Source organism: Rhinichthys klamathensis, unplaced genomic scaffold, assembly GCF_029890125.1.
Source record: "Rhinichthys klamathensis goyatoka isolate OS25496 unplaced genomic scaffold, OSU_Roscu_1.1 h1tg000196l_1, whole genome shotgun sequence".
Taxonomy (NCBI): domain Eukaryota; kingdom Metazoa; phylum Chordata; class Actinopteri; order Cypriniformes; family Leuciscidae; genus Rhinichthys; species Rhinichthys klamathensis.
The window spans coordinates 1,874,466-1,892,464 of record NW_026606722.1 but is presented as its reverse complement, the minus strand read 5'-3'; the positions used below and the strand labels follow the sequence as shown (position 1 = coordinate 1,892,464).

The window sequence follows — 17,999 nt, the reverse complement described above, 5'->3', positions numbered from 1 at the left end:
GTGTCAATTTCTCAACCTAACAGTTTGTTTTTGTACTGTACTGCACCCTGAAACCACACTACTACGATATCAGTAAATCCTATGATATTCAATTACATTTATTTAGAGTTTGTAGTTATGCAACACTAAAAAGTAGTGGTTTGTCATATTAAACTCTGGATTCTATGTTGTTGCTTGTTGGTCAACATTTAAACTGAAAAAATAACCCATTTTCAAACTGATTATCAAATTCAGGTTGACTAAAGCCTCTTTCTAACAGCTCTGCATGTCTGCCATAGAAACCATGATCTCTGCATATGTTACCTTGGAGATTGATTAAATATATATATGTAGAGAACAAATAAACCCTCAGGAATGATATAAATAACAATGTTAGCTAGATGTACATATATAAAGTATCAACAGGTTTCTTAAACAATCCTACCATTCTTTCCACACCCATTTGCCAAAGGTTTGCCAGGTTAGTTGCATCAAATCTATAAAAGATCATGAGAATCACGCCTGCACACTTCTGTTATTGTAGTATGAATGATTTCCTGCTACTAAAACGGCCTGTAAAAATGTATTCAAGCTGCAAATTGGACCAGACATTATGCAGTTAGTCAAAAGTTTGGCTATGGGAGACTAAGCAGCCTCTAGTCAGACAGGAGAAACACCAGAGGAGTTCAAGGGTCATCTAGACCACTTCAAATTGCCTTTCCATTGGGGAACTGAAAAGATCTGATGCGCACACGTCAATGACCCAACAAAACAATTCATCATCTCAAGAGATTCATTATGAGACTGACATTTCAATTATCATCATCATGACAGGAAGATCTGAGTATCATTCATCAAGATGTTAACAGCTTTTTCATTTTACATTAATGGATTTTACTCCATATAGTTTACAGGAGAATGTTTTAATTTACAACATTTGAAAATGTATTACACAAAATGTAAATATAGTGTGTACAGGTACTGGGTAAGCTTTTCAGTGTAAGCATCATAGCAGTGTAAATATATTACTAAATGCATGTTATTATAGGCCAGTCTTAAAGTGCAACCCTCAGTTTTAAATAATATGTAATACATCATATGTAAGAATTGGTTATATATCTTTCTATCCACCTGAAGAAAAGAAAAACAACCTGCTGTAATTTTAGTCCAAGTTTAGTCTTTGTTGATATAACTGGTGATAATACTGATTTTTAAAATTATCTAAATCAGAAACTTACATAAAAAAAAAAAATGCAGTTGCTTACTTTGAAAGGACTGTGAATTAATGTGTCAAACAAGTGTGAAATAGATAATCAAAATTTGTATCAAAAGCCATTTGTCAAAATTAAATCATATTGTGACTAATAAGCTATCAAACACCACATCCAAATCATCACACGCTTTTATCTGAGTCCTGATCAAGATAAATTGGAATTGTTCAACACTGAGATAAAATCTTAATAGAGAAACATGCACTTGGTTTTCACTAGAACTGCAATCACGAGAGGGTCATGAAAGGGAGAGAGTTCATCCCAGAGGCCAATTGTGATGGCAAAGATGGCAATATCTGAAATCCTTGTCCCCATGAGGACAACAGCTTATAAATCATGCTAAGTGATGTTTTGTGTGTGTGTGTGTGTGTCCCCTTATTAGACATGTCTGATGTCTTAAACATGGATGCGTTTCCCAAAAGCATCGGTAGCCAACTATAGTTTAAATTGTGTTTGTAACAACAAAACTTGCGACCATAGTTAGCTTTGCAAAACACACCCCAGAAAGATAGACGCTAAAAAAAAGAGAGAATGAATCGTACTTGCTGACACGTAGTTTGTTTGATATGTGCTGTCTGGGTTGTTTTAGTACTATAGGAATTATGCAAATAAAGTAACAGATCAAACAGGCTACCACAATTTGGCATACTTTATGCAGTTTGGGAAGTTTTTAAAAATACTTTTAAAAATCCTAGGATGTCCATCGAAAAATAAGCTAGAGTGTGTTTTGGCGCGATATGGCTGCACATGGGTGGTGGTCGAGGAGATTCCTCCCTTCCATATGTAAAGCACTTTGAGTACAGAGAAAAGCGCTATATAAATGTAAAAAAATATATATATTATTATTATAAAATAAATATTAAGTAGATTTCACAAATAATTACAAAGAAATGGCAAGTAACACATTTTGATTTTTGTAGTAAAAAGACTGAAATAGTATTTTCTTGTAAAATATACTCCAGTTATTCAATAATCTTTGTTTTGTTTAAATCTTTTTTCACCATTTATTACAGTGTGCAAGCTACAAACAAAAAGTTGCAAACCTCAAACATCCAATATGATCTTATGAATAAAATATATAACTATCCATTTATATAATTAATCACAGTCATATTTTTGTTTGTTCAAAAACAGTGAACTTGAAAAGATAAAATAAAGTCCCGATGAAATGGAAATAGCGACAGATCTTTTCTGCGTTACGTATTACATCCGAGTAAAACGGATTATCATTAAAATAAAGAAAGTAAGATGGGTCTTGGTTTTAATCATCGGTTGTTGATTGGATGGAGGCATATGTGAATGTGAGCTTGCAGTCGATTGTAAGAAAGGGGCGGGATTTAAGCAGACTAAATGATTGGAGGAAGTCCAGCAAACGTCACCAGAGAGAAGTTTGCGGTTGCGGCATTTTGATTAAGGATTAAACAAAAACAAATCAATACTTGTAAAATTCAAAAGGCACAGATTAATTGTTCACATCAAGATAAATAACATGAATTTACAAAATACAAAGGGTAATTTCTTAATCGGAGTGTCTATTTACACTAGGTGCAAATAGCCCACCTTGTTGGCAAATGCTATTTTACACTAACTCAAATTATGGAATTTTGACGCAAATGACCCGAACTTCGAGTCTGCCTTTTGCCGAGTTCACTCTACTCCCTTTCCCCATCACATATCAGATCGGAAAGGCATTTATTTTCAATAAAAATAAAGAAAATATTATAATACTGGAAATAAAGTGTCTAACGTGTGTGTAAAAAGCATCTATCGCTAGCATATGCAAATAGTCGTTGCCATTTTCCACCACATAAGAGTGATCACCATTTAGGTGAGCATGTTTGATTGTTCCCTCAGCTCAGCCATTAAAAAAAGCGGTGTTGCGTTTGGTTGCGCTACACTGCTACTCATTGGAGGTAGTTGTTGTTACTGTCATTCAACTGAAAATTGTATTTAGTCAAGTCAAGTCATCTTCATTTATATAGCGCTTTTAACAATGGAGATTGTTTCAAAGCAGCTTTACAGAGATAAACATACAATTTACGGTAACAGAGATTGTTTTGGCTTTATAGCGATTTTTGAATGTTATTTCCAGCTAAAGTTAGTTTTGATTGATTCACTTCCAGCAAAATTATCATTTGTTATTACATTAGGGGCCACTAAGACGACGGCGTTCTCTCTAAACAGACTTTAAACGCGAACCTGTGACCTGATGGCGTTCACATGCGCATTAAAAATTGATTCTATAGTTAAATTCGTTTGAATATGTGTGCGCAGGTTTGTAATTTCCCAACAAACCATGCCTGAACAAACTACTTGTCTTGCCTATACATTTGATACAGAATTTTATTTTATCACTTCGAGGTACGCGAACCTGATTTTCAACAACGCTTTATCTATCTAGTATTTAGTTACTCCCCAACACTGCTTTGCTCAGATTTTTATGGAAAAAGCACAAATGCATTTACATAGAAAGAAGAAGCATTTGCATCATAATGATGTCTTTTACATACACACAGCACAGAGGTACCAGTGAAGAAAGCCACTGGCTAAACTGGATTTTAGCATAACTTGACAGTGATTAATTTAGCATTCTAAATGGTGTGCTTTAACTGTTTGCTTAGGAAAACCCTTTCAGGGAAGTTAAAAGGAAATTTCTTACATCAATGCTGCCATGCCATGAAGTCTTTGGCTGTATACTGTCACAACTTTGTCCCCTTTGTTCCATTTCATTTCATTTTATTGCACTCTAACTTTGTTCCCGACATGTTTTTTGTAAATACCCCCTAAAAAACATGTCTGGTTTAGGGTCAAGTGAACCTATTGCACTCCAAATTTGTTTCCGACATGTTTTATGTAAATACCCCCAAGAAACATTTCTGGTTTAGGGTCAAGTGAACCTGAAACCAAACCAATTGTAACAGAGACAGGGGTGTGCCAACTGCCACAAAGAGGCCTCAAAGATGTTTCAAACAGTAGCAGCATCACTGCTCTGAATGTACCGGCAGATGGAGGCGTAAAAATGAAGTGACGTGAAGTCAAAAGTTGAGTTTTTACTCCAATAAGTGAAAAACAAAGGTTTTCCAATATAGTGCAAATGGTATTCACAGAGAAAATCCAAAAAAGACAAAACAAACAAAAATAAAGTAACTATTCAAAGTTTTTCGCAAACAAACTTTTGGCTATGCCAATAAATTGACCCAAAACAGAACAACAACTACAAACCAACTCACTCTACGAGCTTCCTAACAACACTGAGAGGCCCTCTTAAAAAGGCCCCTCCTACTGGGACTAAACCATTTAGTAATTAAAGGTAATAAGGAAATTTAAGAAAGACAAAAAAAAATAGATTTAACAGTAACAAAGAGATAAACTGTTAGAATAATACAAAAAGATATAAATATTGGAAACAAAACAAACACAATTAATTATTAATGTTTAACAATGTTTAACGAAGAATCAAACAGAACACCAATCTCCCCCTCACACATGAGAACAATTAACTGTGCCTTCTATTGGCGGGAAAGAGATATTCAAAAATGGTGGCAGTTACTGTGACTGGGTTTTGTCTGTTTGGTATGGGAACATGTTCCAGTACGTAAGTATGACAATTTATATTATGCAAGTGGTTAACTGAAAACAATAAACATTTAACCTGGTTACCGGTCTTGTTTGAGTTCTTAACACAATACATAAATCAAAATAGTGAAATGAATGACTCCGTAAATGTTAAACTAAAGAAAAAGGGAACTAAAGACCATGGTGAGGAGAGGAACAACACTAAACAATACACAATCAGAGACACACACATATCTGCGTTAACTGGTGTTAAAATTTGCTTTAAAATTTGTGTTAAAATGTATATAAAATAATGCAGGAGCAGAGGCGAGGAACCCGTAAAGGGCAGACAGTCCCTGTGGAAGATTATGTGAGCTTTACAGTTAAATAAACCATGTCTTGAGGGAAAAGGAGTGATATCAGAGGAAGGAGCCATGTGTCAACAAAGACAGCTGGCCTCCCAGATAACTACATAGTCCTTTCCAGAACATATATGAGAGAAGACTCAGAATGAAAAATGCAATGATATGCATATATTATATGCTCGGTTCACAGCATTTTTTTTTTTGTAATGCACATACAATGGAATTCTATATGACGGGGCATGTTTTAAATACACTAAAAATACAATAAGTATGTTTTATATGCCTTATTTTTACCACCAGAATTAAAATAGATTTACCATTGAATTTTATATTTACTGGATAACATGAAATTATTATATAATTTCCATCACTTGAATTATTTACTTGGCTTGTACACTTCACTAATCTTCACTAATGACACAAACTCAGCAGTCAATTTATTCTACTCCCTGTATTTCTCTGAATCTATATCAGCCCCTCTGGTGGTTCAGAGATTGTTGTGCTGATGAGAATACATTCCTGAAGCAGGGGTACTTGTAGAGTTACTCTTTTCACATGAACAGTTTTATTAATGGCATTAATGAAGAGTCAATAGTGTAATTAGGTTTGAACCCCCCTGTAGCCTCCATTTACTGTAATAGATTAAAACAGTGTCATCCTAATGGCGTGGTGGATCGATTGTGGGAAACAGTGATTTTTTTAGCTACTAAATGTTCATTTCTACAGTGCTCTGTTAATTAAAGGCAGCTAAACTCACAGTTGGTTATTTGGAGAATTTGAGTCAAGATCCAGACTAAGACTAATAACTTGGTCTTCAACAGAGACAACTTTGGTTTTCTGCTTATGCCAGTTAGACCCTGTTTACACCTGACCTGAGTTTGGTTTGAAGATAAAAAGCATACCAAGGACAATGTTCTCCCACCATCCCTGATTTCTAACACACACTCACAGCGTTCGGTGTGATCTTGCGGCTGTCAGAGCAGAAACGAAGGCTGTGTGTTTTTCCGTCATCTTTGTGCGTGTTCATATGAATATTGCGTGAGCTTATTTCGTCCATTAGGTCAAAAGATCTGAAAAAGCCCATAGCCCATCCTTTGAAGAAACCATCAAAAGTGGTTGAAAGTGCACAAAAGAGACAAGTATAAATGGGCATGTGTCTCCCTCATCTACTTCCATCTACCTCATCCGAACGACCAAAACTCATCTTAATACCAGGTGTAAACACGGCCTTGTCCATGCAGCATATTGGAATTATTCAACAATAAACTAAAAGCTATTCAGGCAATGTTTTAACAAACTAGCATTTGATCATTCTGGGCTGTATTTTTAAAAGCATCGTAAGCCTAAGTAGATCATTGAACCATTGGCGCCAGTGGTCTCTACGATCAACTTAGCTCACGATGCTTTTGAGAAACGCAGCCCTGGTATGCATTGCCCACTTTGTTTTAAGATCCAAAGTTAATCCACTCCCTAGAGTATAGACTTATTGAGAGTAGACTTTATACTTTATAGTGCTGTGGCATTGATGAATGGCTAATTACATCATGGACTTTTCATGGACTTTTTTTCTGTATTATGGATGCCAGACAAGTAATTCCCGATGTTACTTTGTAAAGAAAGACTAAGTGCCTGCGCAAATACACATTCAAATGTTCATGCATGGTCACCGTGATTTTGCCAAGTAAGACATGGTCCTGGATCAACATACAGTATTTTGTTGATCCTGGATCAACATTCCTGTCCCAAAATGTAGTCCTTACCCAATCCCTACCCCTAAACCTAACCCTACGCATAACATTTCCCTAAAATCAGAGGGTAATGAAAGGTGAATGACACTGATGTGTAAGTACTTCACCCTGGTTCTAAGCCTAAACTTGACATAAACTGTAAACTTGTCCCTCAAATCTGATTGGTTGATTGGAAAGTTGATCCAGGATCAACAAAGATTTTGATCATGGAACATGTGGTACTTGGTGAAATCACGTTCAACGTTCATGCATATAGACTAAACACTTAATACACATGTGCATGCCATCACCGTTTTCACAGATTCACGTTTTTGAAGTTTACACGAAGATGATAACGGTATTGCTTTCAAAACTCTTATTCAAAAACTTGCACTTTGAAATCTACTTCAAAGTTTACGTTCTCAGGCCACCAAAATGCTGTTGTCTTGTAAATGAACGGCCAGAACACATTTAAAGTTTTCTGTTTTCAGTTGAAAATGGTGTTGTATAAGCGGCCCCTAAGTTAATAACTAATGATTTTTAGTTAACAGAAATTAATCAATTAAAAACTTACTTAAGCTAGACAATGACTTTCTTCTAGATCTGCTGTACAGCCAAAACAATCTTTGTTGCATTCATTTCCTTTTATCACTGTGAAGCTACTTTGAAACAATCTGTAGTGTAAACGGTGTATTGTATTGTAACGGTGGCTGTTTCAGAGGAAGAAAAGTAGGATCCATTCAGCAAACATTTATTCAAACAAACATAATAAAAGTAAATCCAGGCAAAACTGATAAATACAGACAGGGGCAAGGAAGGCAAACAAAACTGACAACAAGCACACACATAACATCCATAGAAGAACAACAACAGACAAAGAACATGAGAAAGGTATATTGTCACGGGTAGTTTTTGTTTCTGGTTCATGTTTCATGTGATCCAGCCACGTGTTCCCCATGTGAATGTGTCATGTTGTCATTGATTTATTGTCTGATCATAGTGCACAGGTGTCCCTTGTCTTGTCATTTAAGCCCTCATGTTTGCCTTGTTTGTCAAGTAGCCTATTGTTTCATGTAACCACTGTTGGTAAGCGCCATGTCCATGTCCATCCATGTCCGTGTCCTGAGTTTCATGCCACGCCATGCCTTTGATTTATTGTATGATCTTGTTTTTGAATAATATTAAACTGCACTTGGGTTCTGCAAACTTGCCTCCAGTGGATCAATGTTACACAAGGGGTGATAGGAAAACAAGACACACCTGGGAACAATCAGGAGCTAATCAACAAGAAAAACTACAAAACATGGAACAAAACAGAACATAACATAAATGTCCACACAAGACAGGAATTATGGCAGCTATATGAATGAATGTGACTTGACTTGACAGAGGGGAATGATGGGAAAACACCGCCCTCCTGCTCTCTATCACTGATATCACAAAGTCGCACTATTCGCTAAACATGACTTGCTATGACAGTGTTCTATGGTAAGTCAACATTTCAATGACTTGACAGTTTTAACAGGACCCTGGAGAAAATCTGTAAGATCTTTGAAGTAGGGCGTTTACTCGGTTCCCAAGCATTCAAAGTCCTTGTTGGTTGAAAAAAAATGGGTCTCAGGTTTTGGATAGTAATGACTCAAGTGTTACCAAATCCATTGGAAGGAATTACTATCCAAACCTTACGAAAACCTCAAAAGCGTATAATGACTTCAGTCATTACTAGAGAGTTATCATGATCTTCACTTTAGAATACTGATCCAAATAATTAGTAATTCCTTTAGACGGATGTAGTAACACTTGATTCATTACTATCCAAAACCTTAGTCCTTACTAAAGAGTTATAATGTTTTTCACTTAGAATGCTGATCCAAACAATTAGTAATTCCTTTAGTTATACTTGAGTCATTACTAGTGGGTTATCATGACTTTCATTTCAGAATTAGTTATACATTATGCATTATTCACATTCATTATGAATCTGAATATAGAAGTTCTTAGTATATATGTCAACAGTCATCAGATTATTAGTAGACTGTCGGCTTAATATCTGCTAACACTTTATTGTGATGTTCCCCATCAGACTGTAAGTACAACTTATTCTACCAACCCTATCCCTAACAGTCTAATAATACTCAGCTAAAACTTAGTTAGTTGACTTGTAGATGTACCGTTATTTATAGTCAACAGAAAGTCTCAAGTGAACCATCAAAATAAAGTATAACCCTAGAATTTGGCAGAAAATAAATAGTAATTTCTTGAGCCAAATGGCACGCTGAATTGTCACCCTGAGACACACAAATATTGACTCTGGTATACAGACACAAATGCCTTGGCGAACAAACAATGTGTCTTTGAGAACGCAATTAGAATTGTTACATTTACAGTCCATGTTACAGTAAATTCAGCAATCCACCATTAAAATGGATGATCAATAACCTCAAATGACATAAAAGTTTCACTACACACTTTTATTTTTTTTATGTCCTTTTTCCAGTCGCAAGGTGTAAATTAACATATTGTTCTGGCAGATGTTCAGCTATTCTGACGTTCACTTGATGAACAGATAAGACACAAACAGATGTCACAGGCGATGTAGGCGATGATTGACAAGGATGCCAAAGAAAAGTTCTATTAATAAATACATTATCAAACAGTGTAAAAACTAAAAAGTACTGCAAAGATTGTGTAAATTACATAATTTCAACCAGAACCTGTGGTGAAAATCTATGAATCACTAATATCACTTCCTGTTTCCCCTCAGACGATGAGTGGCCGTTTTTTCCCTCACCAAGCTATCAAAACTGATGCAGTTCTCAGCCTGGACGAGGACTCGGTTCTGTCCACCAATGAGGTGAGAAATCACACATTCATTCATTACAATAAAGGTTAAGTGAAATGTTAAGGAATACCATATGGTCTTGATGGTTCATTTAGAATCCCAAACCTTCATCAAGTGACAAAATTGACATTATAATTGAAATATAATTATCATTTTGAAATAGCACTTCTCTCATAAATTGCAAAGTAAACACTACTAATTTCTATGGAGTTTTAGCTTGTTGCCAAGCTAATGGCTTCATGGTCTCTTTCTCTCTCACACACAAACATTCACTCTCTTAGGCTTTGTCCACACTAGTGCGTTTTTGTTTTGTCACAGTGTTTTAAAATGAAAACGATCGTTGTCCATACCGGCGTTCGCACCTCGTTTCAAAAAGGATCTCCACACTACACGACCAAATTGCATGTCTCATGACCATTTATGGACACTTGGGCATGCGCATACAGATATCATATACAATGTAAACAGTTGTCGATTACTCTAGTAATAGCTTACCTCTTGCGCATGTATGCAGCTGCAGTATTAGCCTAAAATATGCAGAGTTTAATGCCGGGGACACACTTAACGACTAGCTTAAACAAAACTGAACTGAATAGAGTTACAGACTGTTTTCCAACGACTGGAGCAGATTTAAAACACCAACTGTGAACATGGACTGAACGCAACTGTCTCTGCCGCGTTTTGGCATGATCAGTCGTACGTATCGAATTACATTACATACATCAAAGCTTGCAGTTCGGTCTCCATGTTATTTTTTATACGGTTGCAGAGGCTGGTCTGTTATTGTTGTTTCTTTCTGGAGCGTAATGGCAAAGACTATAGTCTATAGAATATCACAAGACGCGTCACTCGTATTGTTTTAAATGGGAAAAAGTGCAACACTCAATATGGCGGAATAAGTCCCGCCTTCTAAATAAGAGCCAATCACAGATTGTTAACGTAATCGCGTCACTGCAGCTGCCGTTAGAAGCTCCGGTTACTATATAAACTGTCAGGTGTGTTTCCGCATGTGCATCAGCTTGATCCAGCCTGAAAAATTTAGTTTTCTGTCACGATTCAAGCGTTTAGAAACAAAATTTATGAGACAGTTGTTGTCAAATTTCATTGGTGATTTCAAATATGAAATTTAATCGTAAGCTTGGTGAACAGTTTTGGAGAATTTGATGTTTCCCCATTCAAAAACATAGGAGCTGCACTTGCATGTCCGAGAGGCGTTTCATACATGGCCGCCGAGCGAAACGACTTTACTTTGGTAATGGTCATATGATAAGGGCTTGACGAATCAGGGAAGGATACGCAATGAACCAGAAGTCTCCGTTTTGTTCCGTCTGAAACGTAACTGTTATGAGGATGCAGATAGACGAACCCAAAAGCAGACTGAATGCACACACACAGGGTTTATTGAGGAACAAAACAGAAAACAAAACCCACGAGGGGGCAAAACATAGACAAGACTGGGAAGCTAAACTTTGACTGAGGCTATGTTTACACGGAAACAATCTGAAGAGAAAACGCAAAATTGGCGTTGCGCTATCACTTTTTATTCTGCGTTTAGACGAGCGTTATGGTTGGAAAATCCGCGTGCATATGGTGACGCAAAAGTGTGTGTAATTCGATGTAGTATGCACTCCAGGCAGCTAGGTGGCAATGTGAAGCACTGCCACACAACAACACCATATCTTAGAATATTTTGTACAACTGTTGAAAAGACTCTTGTATGTTTTCCAGAGCTGCTAGGGCAACTTGAAGGTCCGACATATGGAAATAATCTGACATGTTGGTTGTTATTTTCCTGTACTGGCGCATGCATGTGACGTAAACGCGTACGCGACGAGAGCCACCGTGAGCAGATTCGCGTTTTTACCGTTTAGACGGGAACGCGACGGTGGAGCGTTTTTAAGATATCCACTCTAGAGGGTGGTTTCTTTTTTTTGCGTTTTTAAGCCCCCAAAATGCCGTTGCCGTGTAAACGAAAGGCACATCCGATAAAATATTTTTACGTTTTCACCCGGAATCGTTCTCGTGTAAACGAGGCCTAAGACTAGACAGATAGAAAACAAACAGCTACACAAACTTACGAATCTATTCACAGGATACAGACAATGTACTCACAGAGAGTAACACGCAGTTTTGACACAATGAACGACACAGGACAGCAAACACAAGGGGATTAAATAGCAAGAAACTAACGAGGGGAACAGGTGACGCTAACAAGGCAATAATGACTAAACAAGGAGAACAAGGGGGCGGAGTTGCAAAACAAGACAACACAAGCACATGGCCCAAACAACAGGCCATGCGCTTGTACATAAAACATGGGTCTGTCATGATTCTGCCACAAGACCTGAGAAATCAAAGACATGATGGCAGAATCATGACAGTAACTGAGTTTTCAAACTAAAACGAGGTCTACAGCGTTTCCAAAAGTCTCAGTTTTTAAGGGTTGAAAACTCCAGAGTAGCGTGGACGCCAGGCATAACCGTATGTTATGGGTTTTAAAACAAAAACGCACTAGTGTAAACGTAGCGTCAGTTTACTCCCTCTGTCCTGTCTTTTTTTTTCTCACCTCATTATATTCTCTTTTGTTCAGTGGTATTTGTGATGCTGCATGTATTGTCCATTGCTGGCATATTTTGTGTTTGTACTGCACTTTGTTAATGTCAATTCTCTGTCTTCATTTTCCCTGAGAGAAGAGATGATATTTGCACACTGCAGCATCAGCAGCCTGCTGGGCTCATTTTTTAATTTCTCTCAGCTGTATAATTTAATCAGACAAAAATATGTGCTAGACAAAGAAAAGAGAAAGAGAGAGAAAGAGGCCATCTCTACTCTGATGTCCAAACTTACAAAAAGATGTTGGTATGTATCTGTATCCTGATTTCAGGTTTCAGGTTTGAAATTACATTGGTTTTTCTGTAGTATTTACTTCACCAGAATCATTTTTATCAGTGGAATACTCTGAGAGTTAGTTGACATGTAGTGGCAAAGTTACTTAATCTATATGTCCATATAGAAATAAAGTGTTACAGAATAGTTTAATGTTTCAAAGACCTGAATGATATTCCAGTTTTCCAGCAAATTGGCCAAATCTGGAGTGATTAGTATTTAAAAGGATTATAAATGTGTAGTTAACAACTATCATTCCTCGAGCTGTGATTTGCAAATCAGTCTGGCTGCAGTGCCAATTCAACAAAACATGGCTGCACCATCTGGCAAAGATGTTTCAGGCAATGTGAAGTATTCTGGGATTTATTTATTCTCAGACAGACAGGGTGCTGTGATGATTAGAGTGTCGTATGTCTAAGTTTGATTAAGGCTGAGATGATCCAGAGGCCAGAAAGGATTTGTTGGCAACGCAAGGAAAATTCTCCCTTTGCAGTGCAGGGTTGAGTGCATTTTCTGGTTAAAAACAAAAGAAACACTTTTTTGGCCAGCTTTCCTGGCAGAGTCTATGGGAATATGAAGCTTGTTTGTAAATTCCTAGGCAGGGGTTGGAGAAAAACAATGTGGGAATTAATCTTGTTAGGGAATGTATATTGCAGTTGGATCTTGAAAGATTGTGTTGATCCTCTGATGGTGCAAATTTTATTATGTTGAATCAGCCAACAGTGGAAGTTAGCAAAATCACGACTCTCTGACATAGTGCTAATTCCAGGGGGAAGTTTAAGGAAAGAAAGATATAAATTCTTTAGATTTATACAACTGTAAATCTTGTATGAGACAGAGAATTGTTTATCATGTGGGCAATTACAAAGATCCCTTCATATACACCTGCCTGTAGTTGAGAAAAGTGATCAACTTTTTTTTATTGTTGTTGTTGTTGTTTTGTAAATGGCAGGTAAAATTAGATTTATGTCAAAGCAAATTTATCTATGTGTAAATGTTTAATTATGTTGGTAAATTGCAAATCTATAAAACCATAAGTAAAGGTTAGTCATGAATTATTATAGCCTATAATGTGCCAGAAGCTGTGGGGTAAGTTGTATCATGTTTATATGAATGAATTTCCTACATTTGAATGCAAAGCTCACGATCACTATTAGACTCAGTGGCACAACTTATAAGCTTTGCATATATATATATATATATATATATATATATAGTACAAAAATGGTATAATAGTACTATAAAAATTATTAGACAGTGTACTGTATTTACTGCACTGTATTCAGTACGTTGTAAGGTATTATTCCATTTCAGTGTTACAAGCGGGGAGTATTCATCCAATCCCAATCTGATGTAGAAAGCTTCTAATTTCTCAGGTTCATTACGTGTGGCGAAGCTCAGTGTGTGTTTGAAACCTGCTATTCATAATTCAACAAACGGATGTTTTATTAACTGCAGCTAGTACATCTTTACTTCTGCCTGGTCAGGATTTCCACTTAACTTTTATAGTGGTACAAGATTACAGACAAAGTATTACAAAAGTTTAATGAGTCTCAGTTTCAGTGAGGAAGTTCTTGTGGCTTTAGACAAATCCAGCAACATTTAGAAAGAACCTTCTACTCATTTCGCACAGTAATCTGCCCCAGTAATTGCCCTTTAAGCGTTTGAGAGGGTTTTAATTGAATAGTGCTGAGATTGTGAGAATATGGCATATTTAACAGTAGCAGTTAAATTTTTTTTAAGACTGTGCAGCGCTATGGCTCCACGGAATTGATAATTGCATTGTTTCGACTCATTAACTAGCTTATTAAAATGGGAAATGTAATATAGGGGTTGAGTTTTTCTTGTGCGTCAAGCATCATTAGACTGTAGGTACATGTGTGGTGTAACAGCGGCAAAGCAGAGCCCATGGGTTATGATGTCTGTGCTGCAGTTAATGGCCTGAAGAATTGACCAGAAAGGGTAATAATTGTTATAGTACAATGACAGAGTAATATAAATTACAGCATTAATCTAGTGTGTGCTTATTTTCGCAGGTGAATTTGTGTCTTCATTTATTGTATGTTTGTTTTCCCATTTTGTCTTTATTGCACATCTGACTGTATGTGTGCTTGCCACAAATGTTTGCATTTCCATTCATCTCAATTGGATCCTCAATTTTGCTTGTGGGAACTCAAGTTTTGGCGAGTGTTTTTTTTTTTTTTAAGTCAATCACCTGTGCCACAAATTCATGTGACTAATCACTCACTCCACCCCTTTCATAAAATTGACTCTAAGCTTGCATTAAGATCCGCCTCCATCCAATCAACAACCGATGGATTGAACCAGTTCCCCTCCATACCTTTTTTTTCTTTTTCGACAATGTTTCACTTGGATGTACGTCACAATATGAAAGAAAAGATCTGTTGCAACTGTTTTATCACGACTTCAACTCCATATAGATTATGAGTAGATTGTAGCTTAGAAAGCTATAGTTCCCATCCAGTCAGTAACGTTCAACGTTACATCGAACTGACGTCATGGGGTCTCGCCTGGGAGCCCAATCACCTCCAAGTGGTAACAAAATGAGCCAATGAACATTGGCCAGTGAGATTTGCAAGCCAGACCCTCGGCCAGACGATATCCGCTCTGGTGGTCCAGGAACGTCAACTATGATTGGACCTGGATGAGATGAAGGACACCGACTAAATTCGCTTTCCTCTTCAGCGACACTGTCGAGGACTTTTCCCAACAGTTCTCGGCAGTCCAGAAGCAGACGGCGGCCATAAAGCACATCCTGCCCCGGCGTGACTCTGCCACCAAGACGCCACGGGCTGGCCCCCAGCCTTTTCGCCTGCTCGGCGGAACAGAAATAAAACGGAACTGAAGATTCTTTACCCGGCCATTTGGTACCACTCGTACGGAGCTTGAGAGCTTGGCTAGTGATTCCCGGTCCTTCCCGTTGGCTCATTCGCACAATCAGACTAGGCTATGCGATTCAGTTCACCAGGCTTCCCCCCAGGTTCAGCGTCCATATATACATATAGCGTCCTGTTTACCTTGGTGGCAGGCAAGGACTGGGGTTATGGCTAATCTTTGATCTGCGTGTCTTGAATCGGGCCCTTCACAGGCTCCCGTTCAAGATGCTCACACTGATCTCATGTGCATTCGCTCCCAGGATTGGTTTGCAGCGATCAACCTGAAGGACGCGTACTTCCATGTCTTGATTCTTCCTCTTCACAGACCGTTTCTACTCTTTGTGTTCAAGGGTCGAGCATATCAGTACAAGGTCCTACCCTTTGGGTTGTCCCTGTCTCCCCACATCTTTAACAAGGTTGCGGAGGCTGCCCTTGCCCCAGTCAGGGATGTAGGCATTCCCAACTATCTCGACGACTGGCTCATTCTGGCCCAGTTTTGGGATCAGTTATGCAAACACAGGAACCTGGTGCTCAGGCCCCTCAGCCATTTGAGGCTTCGGGTCAACTGGGAAAAGAGCAAGCTCTCCCCCGTGCAAAGCATCTCTTTTCTCGGTGTGGAGAGGGACTTGGTCAGTATGACAGCATGTTTCACCAACGAGCACACACAGTCGGTGCTGAACTGCCTGAATACTTTCATGCGGAAGACAGCGGTTCCACTGAAACTATTTTAGAGGCTCCTGGGGCATATGGCATCCGCAGCCGCGATCACGGCGCTCGGATTGATGCATATGAGGCTATCACACCAAGCTGTCACCAAACATTCAGCCCTTGGTCGGCCATGAGAAGACAAAGGCTGTCTCCAAACAGAAGTTGGCCAACTGGATAGTGGATGCCATCGCCTTGGCGTTCCCCTGATGGTAAATCCGTGTCTTTCCCTGTGTGGTTCTGCCCTGCCCTATCTCTACACCGGTAGTAGCCCACCCTGGCTAGGTAGGACCTACCGCAGAGATCTTCCATATGTAGCACTGCCCCACGGGTCAGTCCCTATGTGTAACCTCCACACGTTACCTCCCTTTGGGCCTGGTGTGGTCTAGTGTGGTCCCCTCCTTTGGGATTAGGCACGCTTCCCCAGCGTTATGGTCATGGCTGAAAAAAATTGGGAATTGAGTTCCAATGCACTCTTGCCTGGGGTAGGAAGAGCAGCTTCGACCATCCCCAGAGTAAACCCTGTCCCTTCCGTCCCCTTCGGTATGGAGGACTACCTCCTTGGGCTTACATGGGGCGCTGGGTATGTTACGACATAGTAAGAGCAGTTGCCAAAAGGGTATGCGGCAGCTTGCCAGCATCTGCGTCTCCAACACTCGCAACACAGTTCAGTGAATATGGCGCTTTTTCATAGGGACCCCATGATGTCAGTTCGATGTAACGTTGAACGTGACTGACTGAATAGGAGAGTCTAGGTTACTAATCTAACCCCCGTTCCCTGAAGGAGGTAACGGAGACATTACGTCCCCCTGCCACAGCCCTGAACCACCGCTGCATGGCCGAGATCCTGTCTCGGCTCTTCAGAAAAACATGAATGAAGTAATGCCGGTCCTATTTATACCCGTATGTCCGGGTAGGTGTCCCTACACAAATTTTGCAACGGGTTCAAATTGGTCACACATATTTGCCATGTTTACCAACATAAATCTACGGGGTCTTGCACATGACATGCAAGAAAAGAAAAAAGAAGATATCATGGCTACAATTAAAAATGTGTTTCTAACGACTTATTAATTAACTAAAACAAAGGAATGAATTAGTACAGCATGGCCAAGTTTACCCTAAACAAGGGAACAAAATAATTTGTTGTGGAAACGAATTCGTAACTTTTAACTTTTTTTCCCCACATCATGTTTGTCTAGGTTTTTCCAGGCACTACATTTCAGTATTGACCTTTTTTGGTCAATGTTTTGGCACAAATTTCGCAAAAAAATTGTTTTAGACAATTAGTTACATTCATTATAATAGAGTGCCGTTCTTCTTGAAAAAAGCAGCCGTGATTCTATCTGCCATTCATCTTTCCCACTCACTCAGATCCATAATCAAGGTCCGGTACACATAATGAATGCAGCAAATTTCAGTGTGTCACCCACAGTGCATTGCTGGAATGGTGCGCCTTAAAGCTGTAATTCCTTACGGCCACGTTATTTGCATGATGTCATAAATCTAGTTCAGAGTCTACGACTAATGCAGCGATTAATCTATTGTAACATTAAGGGGGACGTTTGCAACCTTTTCCTCTGATTTGAGGGTTCATTTTTTAACATGTGCATATGCTGACTTTGACAGAGCAAGAACGGCTCTCATCCCCTGCATGCAGACAAGTCAGTTGTGTTGACGTTGAAGCATGTCTGAAGGCATTAAAAAATCCAAGGCTATAAATAAAGAGATGAGTTAGAAAAGGCTTGTTCTCTTTTAACACTCATTGGCTC

The 17,999-nt window shown here is 38.6% G+C and overlaps 1 protein-coding gene across 2 annotated transcripts in view; it reads left to right on the top strand.

Annotated features, from left to right (window-relative positions):
• Positions 1–17,999, top strand: part of LOC130096027 (exostosin-1) — a 410,859-nt gene that overhangs the window by 363,008 nt on the left and 29,852 nt on the right. For both annotated transcript variants that reach the window (XM_056262651.1, XM_056262649.1), the window contains exon 9: positions 9,662–9,751. In XM_056262651.1, coding sequence (XP_056118626.1) covers positions 9,662–9,751 — 90 coding nt within the window. The remainder of the gene's footprint in view (positions 1–9,661; positions 9,752–17,999) is intronic.